At 36.5% G+C, this 17,935-nt stretch overlaps 1 protein-coding gene across 1 annotated transcript; it reads right to left on the bottom strand.

The window, feature by feature from the left end:
* Window positions 1-159: 159 nt before the first annotated feature.
* palmdb (palmdelphin b) lies at window positions 160-17,476 on the bottom strand. Its single transcript, XM_077736525.1, has 8 exons — window positions 17,319-17,476; window positions 15,292-15,361; window positions 14,215-14,295; window positions 13,673-13,803; window positions 12,862-12,976; window positions 2,268-4,950; window positions 2,108-2,196; window positions 160-2,040 (listed from the first exon to the last, which is right to left on the bottom strand). The coding sequence occupies exons 2-8, from the start codon at window positions 15,337-15,339 to the stop codon at window positions 1,957-1,959; spliced, it is 3,231 nt and encodes a 1,076-aa protein (XP_077592651.1). The 5' UTR covers window positions 15,340-15,361; window positions 17,319-17,476; the 3' UTR covers window positions 160-1,956.
* Window positions 17,477-17,935: the final 459 nt, after the last annotated feature.

Raw genomic sequence — 17,935 nt, 5'->3', positions numbered from 1 at the left:
CAAGCAAGCAGTTTATGAAATGCACAGTTGTTTAAACAATGTAAACCAACACAGGAAACATTGACTCCAAGACCAAGAAACAACAATTCTTAGTGGCCCTAATTTGAAAATATAACCAGAGCTAAAATATCTGATTGCAGTACATATTGTATACCGCATACATATTTTGGAAATTTGACTTTTTAAATGTTTAAATAAAGGTCTTTCACTAACATTATAGTGTGAGCAATTCAAAAATCATAAAAACTGTTATAGTTAGATTTTTAATTTTAAAAATAGCATGTGTTCTTTAAGTGCTTTTAGTGTCAATTTCTTCCTAATTTTTCTATAAATATTTGAATGTACATACATCATAATATATATGAACTCTTTGATATTTAAAAAATAAATACATTTTACATATAACATGGCACATTTGAGAAAAGTCTGTGTAACAATGTTTTTGCTTAAAGGTTATAACATTTAGCTCACCCTTAAGGAAGTTGGCAAAGTGGCAAACCGGCATAATAATACATACACGTAGAACACGGCATTTGCCCAAATAGCTTATATGATATTAACATCAAAATATGTCAATAAATATGTTTCACATTTAAGGTATTAACAGTGGTATAACAAAGATGGAAATCAACATCACATTGGTTTTTGATCCACACACATTTCAGTAATACTCTTATGTGAACGCTTATTTTGTTGTATTTACAAAAGCCACATGACAAAAATGCTGAAACAGTTATTTGTTGATTCAAGAAATAATATAGTATTTTGTTGCACTGTATGGGACAATATTTTCTACCTTTTTTTAGCTGGAAAAGTTTTTTTTCAAATTTTGCCAGCTGCAATTCATTCATTTTCCATTACTTATCCCATTCAGGATATTTTATTTACTAAAAAGGGATTTTTAAAGGGTGCTCAATGAACCTACTTTTCTATAAAAGTCTCTGTTTTAGAAAGTGCTGTTCAAATTATTTATGAAAATACATCTTTGTCTTCTCCAATAAATGCATTCATATACTTCTAGTAATGTCATCTTCACATCCAGGTCACTTTAGGGTTATATTAGAGTACATTCAAACTAGAGTCTTTACATTAGAAAAAGAAAGATGTGAACACGTTTCTCAAAATTAAATATAGAATCTGATTAGATCTCAAGATGTGTATGTAGTATGTGGGAAATAGCACAAGGAAACATAAATCCATGCTTATTGGGGGCTCATGCAACCCTCCCCAGCAATAAGAAAGAAGGTGTCCACTTTGCATTCTTTGGCTTTACAGACATCATTTTTAGAACTAAGGCTTTGACATTTTTTCCTTCAATACAAAGTATTTTCCAATTTAAATTGAGGCAGGTGTATAATTCCATGAAAAATAAAATACTCCTGCAAAGGCAAACTATAATTATCATTTGTGCTTTCTTATCTTTGCTCTATGGTTTGAAAATTACATGTAAAAACATTGGAACTTTACCAAATTTACTTGGAAACAGAGTACCTGTAATGTCCCTTAAACTTTGATCTATCAAGAAATCCCGAACTATACTATTTCATGCGTCAATTCATTCTTTGTGCTCTTTCGTCTCAGGCATACACAATAAAATTATTACTTTTATCTTATCTTGGTAATACATGCAGTATATTATCCTGACATACCCCAAAACCTTAACTATTATTAACAGATTTATATGTTCTATCTTTCTATTTTTCCCAACTTGACTAGTATTAATCCCAAAAACATTTTATACATCCATACACATAAGACACCTTGTGCATTGTATGATTGTTAAAGTGCTCTCTAACCTATTCGCAATGGAATGCAGCAAACAAACATTTGTAACATGTAGCATTTTCTTCTAGCTCAAAGCAATACCAAAACATTAATCTGCTATCACAAAATCCGATGAATATTGGCAACACGGCATTTTATGTTCAACACTTATAAATAATGATTGACATCTTATTATTCATTTTTTGTAAACTCTCCTGCCTCCCAGCGCAGAGCCATGGCACTCTTGCGTCTTGCGGCAGTGTAGCCCTCTGGAAACTAAAAAAAGAAACTTTTATTATACGTACAAGTACTTGTACTAATACTACTTCAAGCTGAATCTTACTCTGTGATCACAGGATAAAGTTGAACGGTCCATCTTGGGTGTTTTCATTGGTGATGATGGCGAGGACTTGCACTTCATTGGCAAAGAAGCTAATGAGACAAAAATGTTGTCAATTAATGTGAATCGGTATACACAATCTTGATTAAAGACAAATATTTACCTGGATTGTCTAGTGATAAAGTGCCCAAGTTATTAGATAACATCCTTTTGTCATTAAACCTCCCTTTTCCATAAAGATTAGCCCTTTCTTTCCTCAGCTCTTCTTCTCTTTGCTTCACCATTTGTATCTCCTCATCCACCAGTGACATTGAGCTTCTGGAACGGAGCTTGAAAAAGGGGTTACTCATGAACATTTTCTCCTGCGGCTCGCAGCTTTTGTTAAGAGAGAAATCCGAAGCACTGCGAATGATCAGATTGGACGTTTCTAGAATGATAAGGTTCGAGCTCGAGTCTTCAGAACACCATTCACCGTGTCTGGGATTGGAATTGAAATCATTACTTGGGTCGAGGATGATAACATTTGTAGGCGTTGTTTCACTTTTTAAAGGTTCCTTTGTGGGAGAAGAAGTGATGATAAATGACGGTGTCAGAGGAGTGCTGATGGATCTTGGGATTCCTCTTGTTTGGGCGCCAAATGTAGCGTCCACAGATTTTCCCATACTGGACAAAGCCCTTTCCTTTCTGTATTTCTCCTCTCTTTCCATTGATATGCGAATCTCCCGTTCAACGGGTGTTTCAAAGTCATCATTAGGAGACCTGTAACTGGAGTCGTCCAATCCGGAATCTTCCGAGCATGGGCTGAAATGAATGTGTGTGTAATCCCCAGATAGATTGAGGCTTTCAAGATCCTGGGATTTTCTGTTGCTTCTTTCAATGTTTCGGACCGGTGTGTACATGCAGTTGTGACTACAGTGCAAACTAGGCTGCCTGACTGCAGGTATTAGAACCTTGTTTTTAGTTTGTTCTTCCATTGCCCGCCACTGTTTACGAGCCAATTGGAAGTCAACATGCTCTGTACTAACATTCTCACTTGTTGTTTGTTGTATCACGCAAAAGTCTTTGGGTATCTTCCTGTTTGTTTCTGACATTGTGTTCTGAGAGTCATTTTCCTGAGTGCTATGATTATTACTGTCATCTCTGCCATTTTCATTTTCATCTTCTGAGATTTTGGACAGACCTTGAAGGCTTAAAGAGATATATTTCACATCTTGTGGAGGTGTCGTGCGAGACTCAGTGTCTGGTTGTTCTAGCACTTCCTCAATGTCCGGAACATTAATTTGGACGTCGTCGTAGTGGTCATTATCTTGGTCTTCAGAGTCGATCACATCCACTTTTTGCACAAAAAGCTCCTGTGCGCTTAATTGAAGGCTGTCCAAATAGGAGTCATCATCTTCTTTGTTTATAGAAGAGGAAAATATTGTTCTCCATTTTTCATCAGTCTCACTGTCAGAAGAAGCGGCTGCAACTTCAACTCTTAGGCATTCATCCACTTCATCAGGATCCAGAAAACGACAGGATTCGCTCGAAACATCCGACATAGCATCATCTATGTTCTGCTCTTGCATCAAATCCTCGCAAACAGCTGGTTCAAAAAGTTCAACTTCGGGTTCTGCTTCTTCATCTTCCTCCAAGTTCTGATAGTCATCATTGCAAGAAATGTGTTCATTGTCATCATCTAGCAACAGTTGTGGATCTGTTGCCTGCTCTTGATAAATGTCTTCCTCGACATCTTCCTTGACCTCTTCATGGACCTCTTCATCGACCCCTTCCTCAACCTCTTCATGGACCTCTTCATGGACCTCTTCATGGACCTCTTCATGGACCTCTTCATGGATCTCTTCATGGATCTCTTCATGGATCTCTTCATGGACCTCTTCCTGAACCTCTTCCTTGACCTCTTCTTTGACCTCTTCCTTGACCTCTTCCTCTTCCTTGACCTCTTCCTCTTCCTTGACCTCTTCCTTGACCTCTTCCTTGACGTCTTCATCGACCTCTCCCTCGACCTCTCCCTCGACCTCTCCCTCGACCTCTCCCTCGACCTCTCCCTCGACCTCTCCCTCGACCTCTCCCTCGCCCTCTCCCTCGCCCTCTCCCTCGACCTCTCCCTCGACCTCTCCCTCAACCTCTCCCTCGACCTCTCCCTCGACCTCTCCCTCAACCTCTCCCTCAACCTCTCCCTCAACCTCTCCCTCAACCTCTCCCTCAACCTCTCCCTCAACCTCTCCCTCAACCTCTCCCTCAACCTCTCCCTCAACCTCTCCCTCAACCTCTTCTTTGACCTCTTCCTTGACTTCTCCCTCGACCTCTTCTTCTTCTGTTTCAATGACACTCAATGGGTCAAAGTCTTTCTCTATTGGACAATGCTGTTCTAATTCCTGCTCTTGTGTCTTACAATGAGCTTCATTTTCGTAAACACTTTCAGCACTGGACAGCGTATCGGACACAGAAGAAGTGATAGACTCATTTCTTTGGAGTTCATCATGTCCTTCCTCTTTTAGTATAGCTGCTTTTTCCTCATGGCTTGGAATATCATTGGAAATACTGGTCTCAGGATTTTCGGGCAAAACACTGGGTGTGCTGGTCACCAAGTCGGCTGAGACGTTGCTGGAACCTGATTCATGGTTGAAATCCGATGGATCGGTATTAATACTAGTTTGCTCATTGTCAATATTGAAATCGAGTTCTTTATCTGTGGAATCAGCCATAGTGAGCTCCTCATTGTTGTCCATTTCAGGTAATTCAGCGGTTTCCATAGTGTCAATATCAACGTTGGGCTTCTCTGAACTGCAGAAACCTTTGATTAGTTCTTGCCCATCTGAATCTTCTATCTCTGAAGTAGCTTTCTGAATAAATTAAGACAGAAAAGAGATGGAAAACAGTCTTTAAATGAAGTGAGTCAAGCCCTCTTAGCCACAATTAATGTAGTCTGCACTTTGCCACATTTTTTGGAAGGAAAATCATCCCAAAAAATAACTCAAATTACAGCAATTTTATTTCATTATGGCATAGCATTTTATTTGAACAGTGTCTTAAAAGACTCCTGATTTCTCTTAGAAGCTCTTTTGAAACCTAAATCGTTGTAAGGGGAATCTTTTAGGTTCCTGGATCTAAATATAAATAACATGATTGTCTAAATAGGCTGTTTGTCAAGTGTGCGCGTCAAGAGGAGCGTGATGAGGAAAGGAGGGATGTTGCCGCAGTGTTTTTATGTCAATTAATTAGGTTATCCATTGAAAGACATAACGGATATGCTTGGAGGCAGGCAAATTCAATGCATTACATGTGCTCTTATATAAGACAGGAGGACTGCCTGCCTCCACACATTGTAAGAGGGCTGCAGCGGATGAATTCTGAAACACTTCTTTTCCCATTACTGTCAGTTTTACGGAACTTAAAAACATGCTTTTGTGATGCACTTTTCTACATAGCAATATCAAATCTTGACAACTGTCTCCCAAAATGTCATCAATTTTGACATTTCTAGCTATTAACTTTAAAGAAAACCCTATAAAAAGCTCTTGCACATCTGGTATAAGCTTCAAATATGACAAAAGTGCCTTTATTTTTTCCACAGTGTTTATTCTTTTCTTAACAGACCTTTTTTTGCATCTTTCTATTTCATGTCTACACTTTTTTTGTTGCAAACAGTAGTATATTTAGTTTCAGCATACAAAACTATATAAGAGAACTATACTATTACAACAGATGCCCTAAAAAAGAACATTGTGATATTTTATACCACATAAAAAATGACTTTATAGCAAGACAGACTAAGTGAACACCCATTTCAGACATATTACGACAATATTTTCACCTGAGCATGGTCTCCTGTATGATTACAAGCAAAATTGTACGTGTCAGGCAATATTTATCTTCTTGTATCAAAGTAATAATCAGAGTAACATAATTCAATTCAACTCTGAGATGAAAAAAAGCTCAAACTGTCTTGCTGTGACACATTTGGGCATTAGAGCACACACTCACACACAACAAAGAAACCTACAAGGACACACACGTGTAACAGACTGAGTAACCATGGTAACCATTAGCAGCGACACTCACTGCACTTCTCATCTGCCACCTCCTCCACCACCCACTCACCAACTCATGAGTGGACTGTGACTGAGAAGGAATATTGTGTTCAGGTTGCGATCAAAATTCTGCACTTTTCTACAATAAAAAATAGTCTTATCATGAGTTCTTTGCATCCAGGCAATCCAACCAATTCTTACTCTTAGCCATGCAAAGTCCCTCAACAACAAGCTGCAGCAGATGGCGACCAAAAAATAGCCGGGGACATTTGTACATTTCTTGCACAGGCCATGTTTTTGCCACTCATCCCAGACAAGGCAATTGAAGGAACGGCTATTTAACACCATCCGCCCCCTAGACTGGCGTCCAATCTGGAACACCTGCAACTTTGCTATCTCTAGACTTCCGCTCAGATCAAGTCACTTCTGAAATCCATTTAAGTATTTATTAATATTTCTGTCCAGTTTAATTGAACACTAGTCAGCAAATACTGACAGTAATCGTGTGCTTTTTTTTGTATAACTAATAAGGACAGTAAGAGCATTACTACACAGATATCAAACTGGATTTTAAGGATGTCAAATTAATGTTTAAACCCCACCATCTTTCTCCAGCTCAAAGCCTGAACAAAAGCTCCCTAAAGAGTTATGTGGCCTACATTTTAGCCTTCTACAGCAATTGCTGCATCTTTCCCCAAGTCAGCAAATATCCTTCATAAAAAGTTTACACTTGTAAAAGAAATGATGAATTATTTGTGGTTTTCACCAATACAAATGAAGACAACTATATAACTATTACTGGCACCAAAACAGAAGAGTAGAGGTCATATAATATGGCATCATTTATTATTTAAACGTAAAATGGATGATGTAAACAGCTTACAAACTACACTTACTGACTTACAGGTAAAAACAAACACTATTCAGTCAGTCCCTGTATCTATTATGGAATAATCTCCCTGTCAGAAAAGGTTAAATTACATTAATACAGTTACATTACAGTATTTAGTACTTAACTAAAATTTGCCTTATTCCTATTGGGCTGTAGTTTTATTGTATATCTTTGCACACAAGAGAAAAATAAATTGGATAACTTTATTGGATAACATAAATAATATTCAAACAAATACTATTTTAAAATCGCCCAGTTCGAATATATTATACAACAGCCAATCTATTATTTGTAATGCACATTTTTGTTGTTGGAAACATCAAGGCATGCAAAAATTAGATATTTTAGTCATCCTATATCCTTTAGAATAATTGTGGGATCTATTTGGGTATTAAAATGTCACTCAGGGAAGTTGTGGATGCAATGTTCTTGTTTCTGGAAATCCAAATCATAGTCATCATATAAAAAGCAAGTACCACAGAAGCAGTTTTCTTAAAGAGCTACTTTGCGTCTGCCACCACAGCTTGGTATAAATTACGCTCATATAAATGCGTGTCGTAAATAAGCTGCGCCGGATAAAAGAGAAGATGGAGCAAGTACCATAACTGCTCAGAAAGAAACAGAAGTGTGTCATTGGCATTGTCTCAGCTGCAGCTTCTGCTAAAATACAGGAAAGAATAGACCAAAAAAGCATTGTCAAATGTATGTGGTTTCACAAAATATCACCTCTCTTTTAATTTGGAATGAAAATATTGTTTAAGATTGTAGAAAACAGTGTGATGTATTTCCTAATTTGATTAATAACTAATTTCATCAAGAGGGCTGAGGGTACAGACTTCTTTTTTTTGCCCAAAATGTATATGCAACACAATTTAGATAACACAAAGGAATAGTTTATCCTTGGACAATAAAAGATACATTAATTATATTCCCCTACAGTGCTATATGAGTCGGCACACATGAGAAAACATGCTGCAGTACTACAATCCAGAAAAATAGCAATCACATCAATTAACCTGAGCTCAAAAGTTGCCATGTTCATAACCAATCCTGCCACAAATTGTCTATTTTTCATCTCACTCTAAATGCAGTCATTGCAGAAAACACTCCAAGATTCCGCTCACATATTCAGCTTGCGACAGAACACAATCCAATCAATCTGCCAGCCTGGATGATGGGAGCTTTTCCTTTCACTGCAGCTCTACATCTGATATCCTTCGACAAAAACAAAATCCTCCCAAACTTTTTCTTTTTTATTTGCATTTGCGTTATTGGACCTACCTGTGATAAAGTGGCAGGCTCATGCACAAGACTCTGCTCTGTTTCCAAGAGCAGCCTCAATCTAACCGTTCTGCCTGGATGCTACAGTCCCTGATTGGGTGGCTTGCGAAAGGGGTGTAAGAAAGGCGACCAATACTTGGCCTTCCATTGATGAACACAAGAAAAAAGAGATTCCATTTTGTCCTCACACACACACACACAAATCCTCATAGGAGCCACCTGCCTCATTTTGGCCACTTAAAAGCATGATTTAATTGCATTACCGCTACAAAATGTAACCAGTCAGTACTTTCTGTGCAGGATTTTACAAAAATCTTGAATAAATATATAGTTCTTTGACCATTGGCATGTTCCAAAAAGTTCTCAATATTGGTTATGGTTAATGCAACATCAATACAAACTCTGCTGCAGGAATATTTTGGATTTTTGGAAAACTTGACATGCCTTAGGGTTGTCTTTAGGTAAGAAAAATATCTTGAAAAATGACTAATACATGACTCAATGCTCTGCCAACATTGACATAACAACAAAGTGAGTATATGAAGCAGAAAAATAACTCACTCTATGAAAATGTCTAGCTACAGACATGACCCCAAAGGTACAGTTTTTTTCCAGTGTTTGTTTTATTGAAAGATATTGCAGTTACATAACTGTACCCCTGGTATTAGTTGAACAATTGTAAAGCCTCCTCTTTTCTTCTCATTATGTAATGACAGCACAGAAAGGAAGGAAAAGCAAGCAAGGACAAAGATTTTACAAGAAAAACTCAGCTGAGTGTTAATGGATTTTTTTGTAAATGTGGAATTTACAAAAGAAGCTGAAACTGTTCATTTATGAACATGGCTAAAGAGTCCCTAGTCATTTTGTTATCCATTTTGTAAATCAATGTGTATGTGCTGAAAAAAAGTCCACTCCACCACCATTTTCTTTGGAAATTCTTACTGCAGTGATTTTCAAATATTACCTTAATAATAAACTAATTATTATTTTAAGTGGGAGGGTTGCTAATGGCAGGAGCAAGTGAAAGATTTAAATGGCCTCCTCAAATCAGTCCATTTTTAAATGGGAAAATTTTGAAATAATAAATGGCTGAGTGGTATTTTGTCAGTTTAAGCAGATGTGCCTTGCAGTAATTAAATAAGTTAGTACATTCTGATGTCAATGCAGCTGTTACCATTTGTACAAATTAACATTTTATGTACACACTGAACACTGTATTCATTTACAAATCTGATATTACTCCCTGTGAAGTCATGCTGCTCATGTTTGATTCTCTACTTGAATAAGAGAAATAGTTCACTAAGATTGAGGCAGACATTCATCTGGAACTGAATTTCATGACTAATATTTAGCTAAGACAAGTTACAAGTCTTTAAACTGGTCGTTTTTCCGCTGACTTGTGAATAAATGTTGGCTTGTGGTGCCCTAAATGGTTCCAGTTTGAATTTACATTTTCAGGTTGAAACACTTTACTCCTGTATCCTTCTGGGTGGTACGAAAGGAATTCCTCATGTTCAAATTCGTCATCATCGCTACATGCTACGGTTACCAGTTCCGCTTGAATGTCGATATCGTCTTTATCTAACGCATTTTCGTAGCCCATAAAAACCATAGTAACAGGTGGAGATTCCGTCCGTCCTATTTGGATATCAACAACGTTGCTATAGTCAAAAAAAGACTTACTTTCCTTCATGTCTTTACAAATAAGCGGTAAAGTCTTTTCTTCCGAAATGACTTTGACGGTGACAAGACTGTTTGTATCACTGTTCATATTGTTTTTGGGATGGCTTGAACAAATCTGTGGAATAAGAGGATTGGATGAGCTTTGGATGTGATTGGTAGACTTTACCATTTCCTCTTCACGGATAGATTGGACATGGATTTTTACTTCTGTTTCTTCTTCACCAAGATGAGTGGATGTTACTGGAATTTGATTCTGTCCTTCGTTTCTTATATTTGGTCTTGAGAGCTTGCTTGTTCCAAGGTAAGCCGCCGAGTAGACGGGTTGATGGAATTGTAAATCATGAGGTACGGTCTCATCTGTTGCCTGTCGTAGAAGCTCTTCCGCCTGTTGGGATGTCATTTCACTGTCTACACCAGGGTAATGTGAGCCTTCGTCAGAGTTTAAAGCGTATATTGATTTACGCCCATCATCAAACACCTTTAAACCTCTCTTTTCAATGTTTTCTGGGGTAATGGATGATGCAGAAACCACTTGACTTGTTCCTGTTCTTTTATCGTGTTCCACACTGATCTCCAATGCAAATGACGCTGAAAAGCAAAAAAATCAAGCCCTTATACTTTTTAAATCTCAGTTACAGTGGTGCCTTGAGATACTTGTGACCCAAATTGGGAATTCTTCAAGACATGAGATGTTTATCAGGGGAATTGAGATATAAGTGCATATACTCACAGTAACCAAGACACGAAATAGGAGTCTCTAAATTGGGAACATGCTTGTGTAAAAGAACAGAACACTTATCTTAAGTCACCACTGTATGGTATGCGTTTAATGAATTTAGATTTTCATTTTAGTTCTTATATGAAGAAAAAAGTATGTTCGAGTGAATTGAATAAGAAGTAGAGTCTCTTTATGTTGGATTTCACTCGATTTAGTTCCAAATCTTCACTATTTATGTTCCTACAGTCCTGGCTTGTCTTTGATACCTAATTTTTTTCCAAGATCCCTCAAATTATTCAAAACAGAAAATTGATGGGTAGCTAAAATGGCATGTTACATCATAACGGAATAAAATATGAATATCCTCCATATAAGTGTAAGTGAATTCTGTCTGTGCCTGCATTTAATTCTTTACCACTTTTTGGACTCAGACTTTTTGACGATGCCCTCGGGGAAAGTAATGGAATTTCTGCGGGCCGTAGTGACGAATCGTGGGTCAAATCTGAGAGGAAAAAAAAATGCAATCGGCATCTAAAAATGATTGAATGACTTTAAAAAGCCATGAGATTTTTTACTGCTGCTTTTATTGCTGTTAGCTATAAGCCCAATGCAAAAAAAATATCCATTTACATGCTAAATGGAGACATTTTTAATATCCAATACAAAAGCACTACTCAAAAAGCACAACTCCTACCATCAGTTCTCAAAATTAACCTCAAAATTAACCTCAAAATTCCTTATAGTCTTATAATTATTCAAACCAATGTCAACCATGGTTAATACTTGTAGTACTTGAAACAACACCCTGCTGTTGTATTAATGCGCAATAAAACTCATGTCAGTATTTCTCATGAAGCAAAACTCATACTCCACAAAAATGCTCTGCATGCCCAAACACAAGAGAAACAACTACATAGTACATATTTCCTAAAAAACATGTACTTTTTATATCTAAGCAAAGCAATCATACAAAACCAAATTCAACAGAAGTACCATATTTACCTGAGCAGAAATCCGTACTTAACCCCTACATTTGAAGACAGAGTACTTGAATATCAAAATAATACAAGAAGTAAGCAAGTCAACATCACATTATTACGAATACACCCTTAAAAAAATGCAAGGCAAAACAGTGGCAGTGTAATAATTAAAGGCAGTTATCACACTTGCTTAAAATCTTATTAGAATTTTTACCAAGCCAAGTAATTGGTCGAGATAAAATAATGATTGTGAGTGACTTAAACATTCATATATAGTTAGGTTCTTACACACAGTAGATGGAGCCATCCCCATGCATTTATATTGGCACTCTAATCCTTGTTGACAGTTTGGATCTTGCTTAAACTAATGAATTTCTTAAGAGTCAATGCCACTGTAATAAAAAGTTATGATAAATAAAAAGAGAAAGCATTGCAGTGCCATTATACATTTAGAAACACAACAATTGAAGGAATACTGAACCCAGAATAATTTGAAATGATATTTCTAGAACCTAGAAAAGGTATTTATCATTCAGCACCCACATACAAGAAATGCCAAGGACAACATTTTTCTTTTACTTGCGCAATATGAATAATTCTGATTTATTGCTGCTAGCTGGTGCATAAAAAAAATAGTCCTATCTTTTGGGGCCTCTCGGATGGATTATTGTAATGCTCAAGATCCTCTGGCAAGTCTTTCAAGAAACCTACGAGTGTAAAATGATGCAGCCGTGGAGCCATTTTCTGTTTACTCCAGAAATTATTATATTGTAGGAGTTATTTCAAAATGAAAAATGAATGATGGGATATATTAAATGAACACTAATTCACCAAATTCAATGATGAAAAAGATCTCTTGCTCTAATCCTCAATCATTTCATGCAACAATTCCATAACATATATTGAATGGAATTTGAATTGAACGCTTTTATTGTCATTTTACATCTATAATGACGTTTAAAGCTTTCACAAAGTGCACAAATAAGAACAGCAAACAAACAGACAAATAAATAATCAATAATTGGTTTGTTAGAACTCACAACATTGCTCTTAAAAAAAGCAAATTCTAACCAAACTTTTCTGTTAAGTTTCTAAAGCACCAATAAAGCCAGCAAGCAAACAAGCAATAATTGACACAAACTTCTTTAGTTTTTTCTCGCTCTGCCTACCTTGATAATGTCCTCTGGTGTCCTTTCCACTTCTTTTAATCGCTTCAGAACATATTCCTCATTGGCAGAGATATTTTGCTCCTCTGTTTCTAAGGCCTCGATCTCCTTTTCTATCCTAGTGAATAAGAGAAGCTATTTAAGAAGCATTTCAAAGGGAAATATGTATTTGGATGCAAAACAGTTTGATGAATCCAACACAAATGCTTATTTAAAAAAAATAAAGTGATATACAGTATTTTCCACATGCAAAGCAACAGTCCGGATATCTGGGCCATTTGAGACTTTGTAACACTGGCAATATTAAAAACAAAAATAAAAAAACAAGAAATCCATTTCAACTTTAGATAGACAGTTTTTTAATATGCCTTTTTGGCTTGTAATTCTAATCGCATTCGCCTCGATTTTTCTCTGACGCAAGGACTCTTTTACTCCTGCAGATTCCCTTTGTTCTGCTTTATTCCCAAAGCAGATATTACTGAGCATAGAGTAGCCCTGCCTCCGCCTCTGTATGCAGTATCCTAAGCCTTTTCTCCAATGTACTTGAGCAATCTTACTGGTATTTCGTTGTCCATTTTGGAACATAGCTTGCAACATAAGTGCACTTGGCAATGTATGTGTTTCTTTTTCTATCACAACACTGCTGTTGTGTATTTTTGGATGCTTTTTAAAATGAAAAAAAATGAGGTGAGCAACACAGATGTGGCATCTGAAATGACACATTGGAATTAAGGCAACTGTGCAGTATTTGAATAAACCAAGTGGAATGGACTCATTTATTAAAGATACGAAGAGGGAGTTTGAGTATAGTTACCTGTCGATACTGCACTGCAGTTGATCGCTTTGTTGTTTTTCATCCTCAGCCTGAAGCCTCATAGCCTCCTGCTCCTCCTCTGATTGTTGACACAACCCGTCCATCAGCCATTGCTCCCTGAGTGCTTTTTTCTGTCAATTAAATAAAATATATGTATTCAGGTAAGGCTTGGTCACCATCCCATGTGAATAATAAAGCTCAGAAAGTACACACTATTCAAGGTGATGAAGAAAACTACTATATATGAAAACTAAAAATATTGACTCATCAAATCTCTGGTGAAGCCGATTGGAAGGAGCAGTTGTACAGATATATTTCATGTTTTGATAACAATAGTCTTTTTAATTATAATTACCATGATTAGAGTGAGCTTATGTTTTCAAGTGCAAGTAAATTAACCATTTAGACTGGGTGAAATACCCACTTTCTAATTAAAGCATTATAACTGTTAGTGTAGTGTGTATTATTTATATTTGAAACTGTTTAGGCAAGTATGTACATCTCATATTGAATATTCTATGAACCAGAGACATTCAAAATACCTTTATGTATTGAAGTTGCAGTTTTTCTTCCTCTATTTCTCTTCGTTTCTTGGCAATATATTCCTGGATTCTCCTTTTGTCCTGTTGAAGAAAGTAAAACACATTTACACCTGTTGTTTTCTCTCTAGGTCAAAGTCTTCAACCTTGGGGTGACAGCTGGGAATTGACTTCCATAAATAAATAAAAAGTGCCACTGATTTATGAGTATGACCTCACCCAGATGCGCCTTTGGTGTATTAGTTCCCATATTTAAATTTTGCTCCAAATTGTGTTGTTGCTAGTTGAATAGGAAATGTTAATGTGATGCAGAGGATGTTGTTAGGATATTGTTGCCTGAATTTAGCTCAAGGATCTTGGATCAGCATGACACTACGCGCCAGTGAAAGGAGATCTCTTTAATTTCGTCTTCTATTATTTTTAGACCTGTCTGACATTGACGGTGTCAAGGATGATCATTGTCTGTGTGACCAGTGACGGCTAAATCATGAAAATCCCATTTACTCTATTCAAAAAGACGTTACAATTAATTACAGTCTAGTGGTTCACTACCAGTACTTAATGATGGAGTTTTTTTTTTTAATCTCTAAATATCACTGGGTTTTTACATTATGTGTTCAGTGTATAACTGGTGATGACTCAATTCTGCTTGGCTTTCAACTAAAGTCAGCTGGGATAGGTTCCAATTTCATGTAACCCTGGACAAGCTAAGTGTTTGGAAATTGGAAGTAGAAATAAAAAGATGTATCTGTGGCTTCACAGGCTTGTGATGATACCACCATCTGTTCACAATTCTTAATGAATAATAGCATAGAAATAGACAATCATATTTTCTATTTTTACTCGTAAAAAGAAAATATGGTCATTACAGAATTGTCAATACAAGAAAATCCAATGGCAACTAATGAATGTACATGCTGCAGAATACCACATGCAATTTATAGTATTTTATTTTTCAGGCTGAATCGTGAATGCTGTTCAGACTGATTTTGACAAATTGTAATTGTATTGGCTGCATAGCATTAAGCAAAAAAAAAAGAATTATAGTAGAGTGAATTATAGTATGATCAAAGTCTTTACCGTGATAGCCTGGAGACGTTCCTTCAGCAAGTCTTTTTCCTCCATCATGTTCTTTGAAGCACTAATTTATCTGAAAAAGAATTTCAGATTAGGTTTAAATCATTTCAACAAGTTCTGTCTTTTTTTTTTACCAGCTGCTCAGAGGCAAGATATGAGGATAATAATTTCAAATAGTAAGTCATACGTATCATTACAAGATTAGTCTGCTCAGTAACCACCTATCTGTCTGTCTGTCTTTTAATCCATTTGTCATTAAATCCATTCATTGTCTACCTATCTCAGCAAAAAGATACCAGTTGATGAGTGTCATTTGGTTTTACGATTTCAATGTTTTTTCATGTATTGTTTGGTGCTTCAAGGGCATCATTTCTCACTGGGTCATCGATTCTTAGTAGCACATAGTGTGGGTCAGTATTGATGGACCAGTTAGGATTTCATGGGATCAGGCAGTGTGGTCCATTGAATTTCTTTTGTTTTTGTGTGTCACTCTATTTGGACTTTACATTGCAGAATTTACTAGACAGCATGTAAATGTGCTCAAATTACCATTCACCAATTACGAATGAACTGATAAAACCTATAGGTGAAAGAGTTATGGGCTGTCTTGTCTTTGCTAAGTGGGAGTTCTTACATTGGTATTGAAATTTTAGGAATATGCATGAGTATATTTGTGTTTTGGGCATTTGTATGATTTTCAATGCAGTTGGTTTGGTTGTTTAAAGAGACAAAATGATACTGCACATCTAGAAATGCTTATGAGAGCCAAAGAGAAGAATGCAAAGGAATTGGAGTTGTTGCTCGTAAAGGTCATGGTGTTGGAGTGCTTGCCCACCTGTTGGCACCATGGCGGTTTGATCCAACATGCTAAAAATACCAAGCCTAACAGCGAGTCTACAGTAACTATAAAAGAACGTTAACCGGATACTGCTTGTTAGGAATAAAAGCATAAAATGCTTATGGGTTATACTGACATAGAATTTGGAAAAAATGTGGAAAATAAAGACTTGGGAACTTCTAATGATTCTCTTAAAGTGTTGCAATTCAAATTACTCTAACAATTAATTACATGTTTGTTCTTTTGTAATCTATGAAGAAAGTCTGAGCGGAGCTTTGTTATTTTTATCTCTGGCTGACCGGTCAGTGATCTTCTCCAGACGCCAATCTAGGTGACATGACCCCAATACTTGCTTGTCTGCCTTACCATTCAGTCAAGGTCCTCTTTATTTGTAATCTCTGCTGTCCCTTCCTTAATCTGATCTGTGTTGGATTAACTGGTCACACATTAGCTCGACAGCAAAGGTATTGACCAACAGATACTACGGTTTGCTACCACAGTCAAAAACATGTAGCAAGGTGTTGTCTTCCTGCATCTTTAGAAAATGGATTCCATTTCCTGGAGTTCTTAATCAATATATTAGCTTCATACAACTGACATAATTATTTTTTAGACATTTTCATAGCCACTATGCTCTAAATAAACATACCAACATTGGACTACATTGTGTATTTGTTTGCAATATTAGCTCATTTCTATCCTATTTTGAATGAAATATCAATACCATATCATCACTCCAGTAATATAAGTAGTACTACTGATGTCCATTTTGAAAATTATACAGATAAAATTAAGACCCACACAAATATTAATGCATACTCTTATTGTGAAAATTGTAAATAATGACTACCAGTGCCAGACTCAGAAACTTTGGTGCCATTGTAAAATTATTGTGACTATATGGACACAATTGCAGTCTGTATACGTGTGTGTGTGTGTGTGTGTGTGTGTGTGTGTGTGTGTGTGTGTGTGTGCGTGCGTGCGTGTTTCTGTGTGTGTTTCACATTAGATTCATAGTGAGTTGGAGTCAAAACTCTGCAAAGATGTTACAAATAATTTAAATGAAGAAGTAATACCTGCATTAGAGAATGAAAAACAAACAGAACACTACATATTTGTGCCCCTTACATTGCTATGAACACCATACTAAACTGTCAGGTATTTAGCTGAGAGTATCAAAAGGCATACTCACCCAGTGTTTTATGTGTCCTTCAGTAGATCGCAGAGCTTGTGGTAAAGAAGTCACTCTTAAAGCATATCCAACATCATTACAGTGCTTGGGATTGTGTTGAGGAGATTGTGTAGGCTGAGAGATTCAGGCAGCCAGGAAGGCAACCCCACCTCCCTTGCTCATTCCCTCTCTCTCACTCTCCCTCTTTCTTTCTCTACTAAAATATTTTACGCAAATTAACCTGTACACAGCCAATAATTATATCTCGACTTAAAAATTCTAAATTCCATTAGACTTTAAATTCATTGCATGCAATAGAAATGCTTTCGGTGTGCTGCTTTTGAAATAGATACTGTCCCACTTTCCAGAATTACATGGATGGATTTTTTGTTACCATAGCAACATTACCCACTCAAATTTGTACAACATTACAGCTGGTACATGGAGGAAGAACAGATTCAAGATGTTCTTCTTTAGAATGGCATTCTCAGATAGAATTGAATAACATTGCATGCATTTTTCTATCCTGTAATTCTTCATTGAGTTTATCAGTTGGAAACACTCAACCCCAATAAACTCACATCTATGAAGATGTAAAAATCATCTTCAAAAGGATGAAAATCTGTAATGAAATAGGT

This window comes from Stigmatopora nigra, chromosome 16, assembly GCF_051989575.1.
Source record: "Stigmatopora nigra isolate UIUO_SnigA chromosome 16, RoL_Snig_1.1, whole genome shotgun sequence".
In the NCBI taxonomy this organism is placed as follows: domain Eukaryota; kingdom Metazoa; phylum Chordata; class Actinopteri; order Syngnathiformes; family Syngnathidae; genus Stigmatopora; species Stigmatopora nigra.
The sequence above is the reverse complement of the archived record's forward strand: the minus strand, read 5'-3'. Positions and strand labels throughout refer to the sequence as shown.

Excerpts from the sequence above, each read along its gene's own strand:
- palmdb (XM_077736525.1), bottom strand. The coding sequence starts at position 15,339 with ATGATGGAGGAAAAAGACTTGCTGAAGGAACGTCTCCAGGCTATCACG. Across the intron at positions 12,977-13,672 it reads CTGCAGTGCAGTATCGACAG|GATAGAAAAGGAGATCGAGG; the intron begins GTAACTATACTC and ends CTTATTCACTAG. Across the intron at positions 2,041-2,107 it reads CTTTATCCTGTGATCACAGA|TTTCCAGAGGGCTACACTGC; the intron begins GTAAGATTCAGC and ends TTCTTTTTTTAG.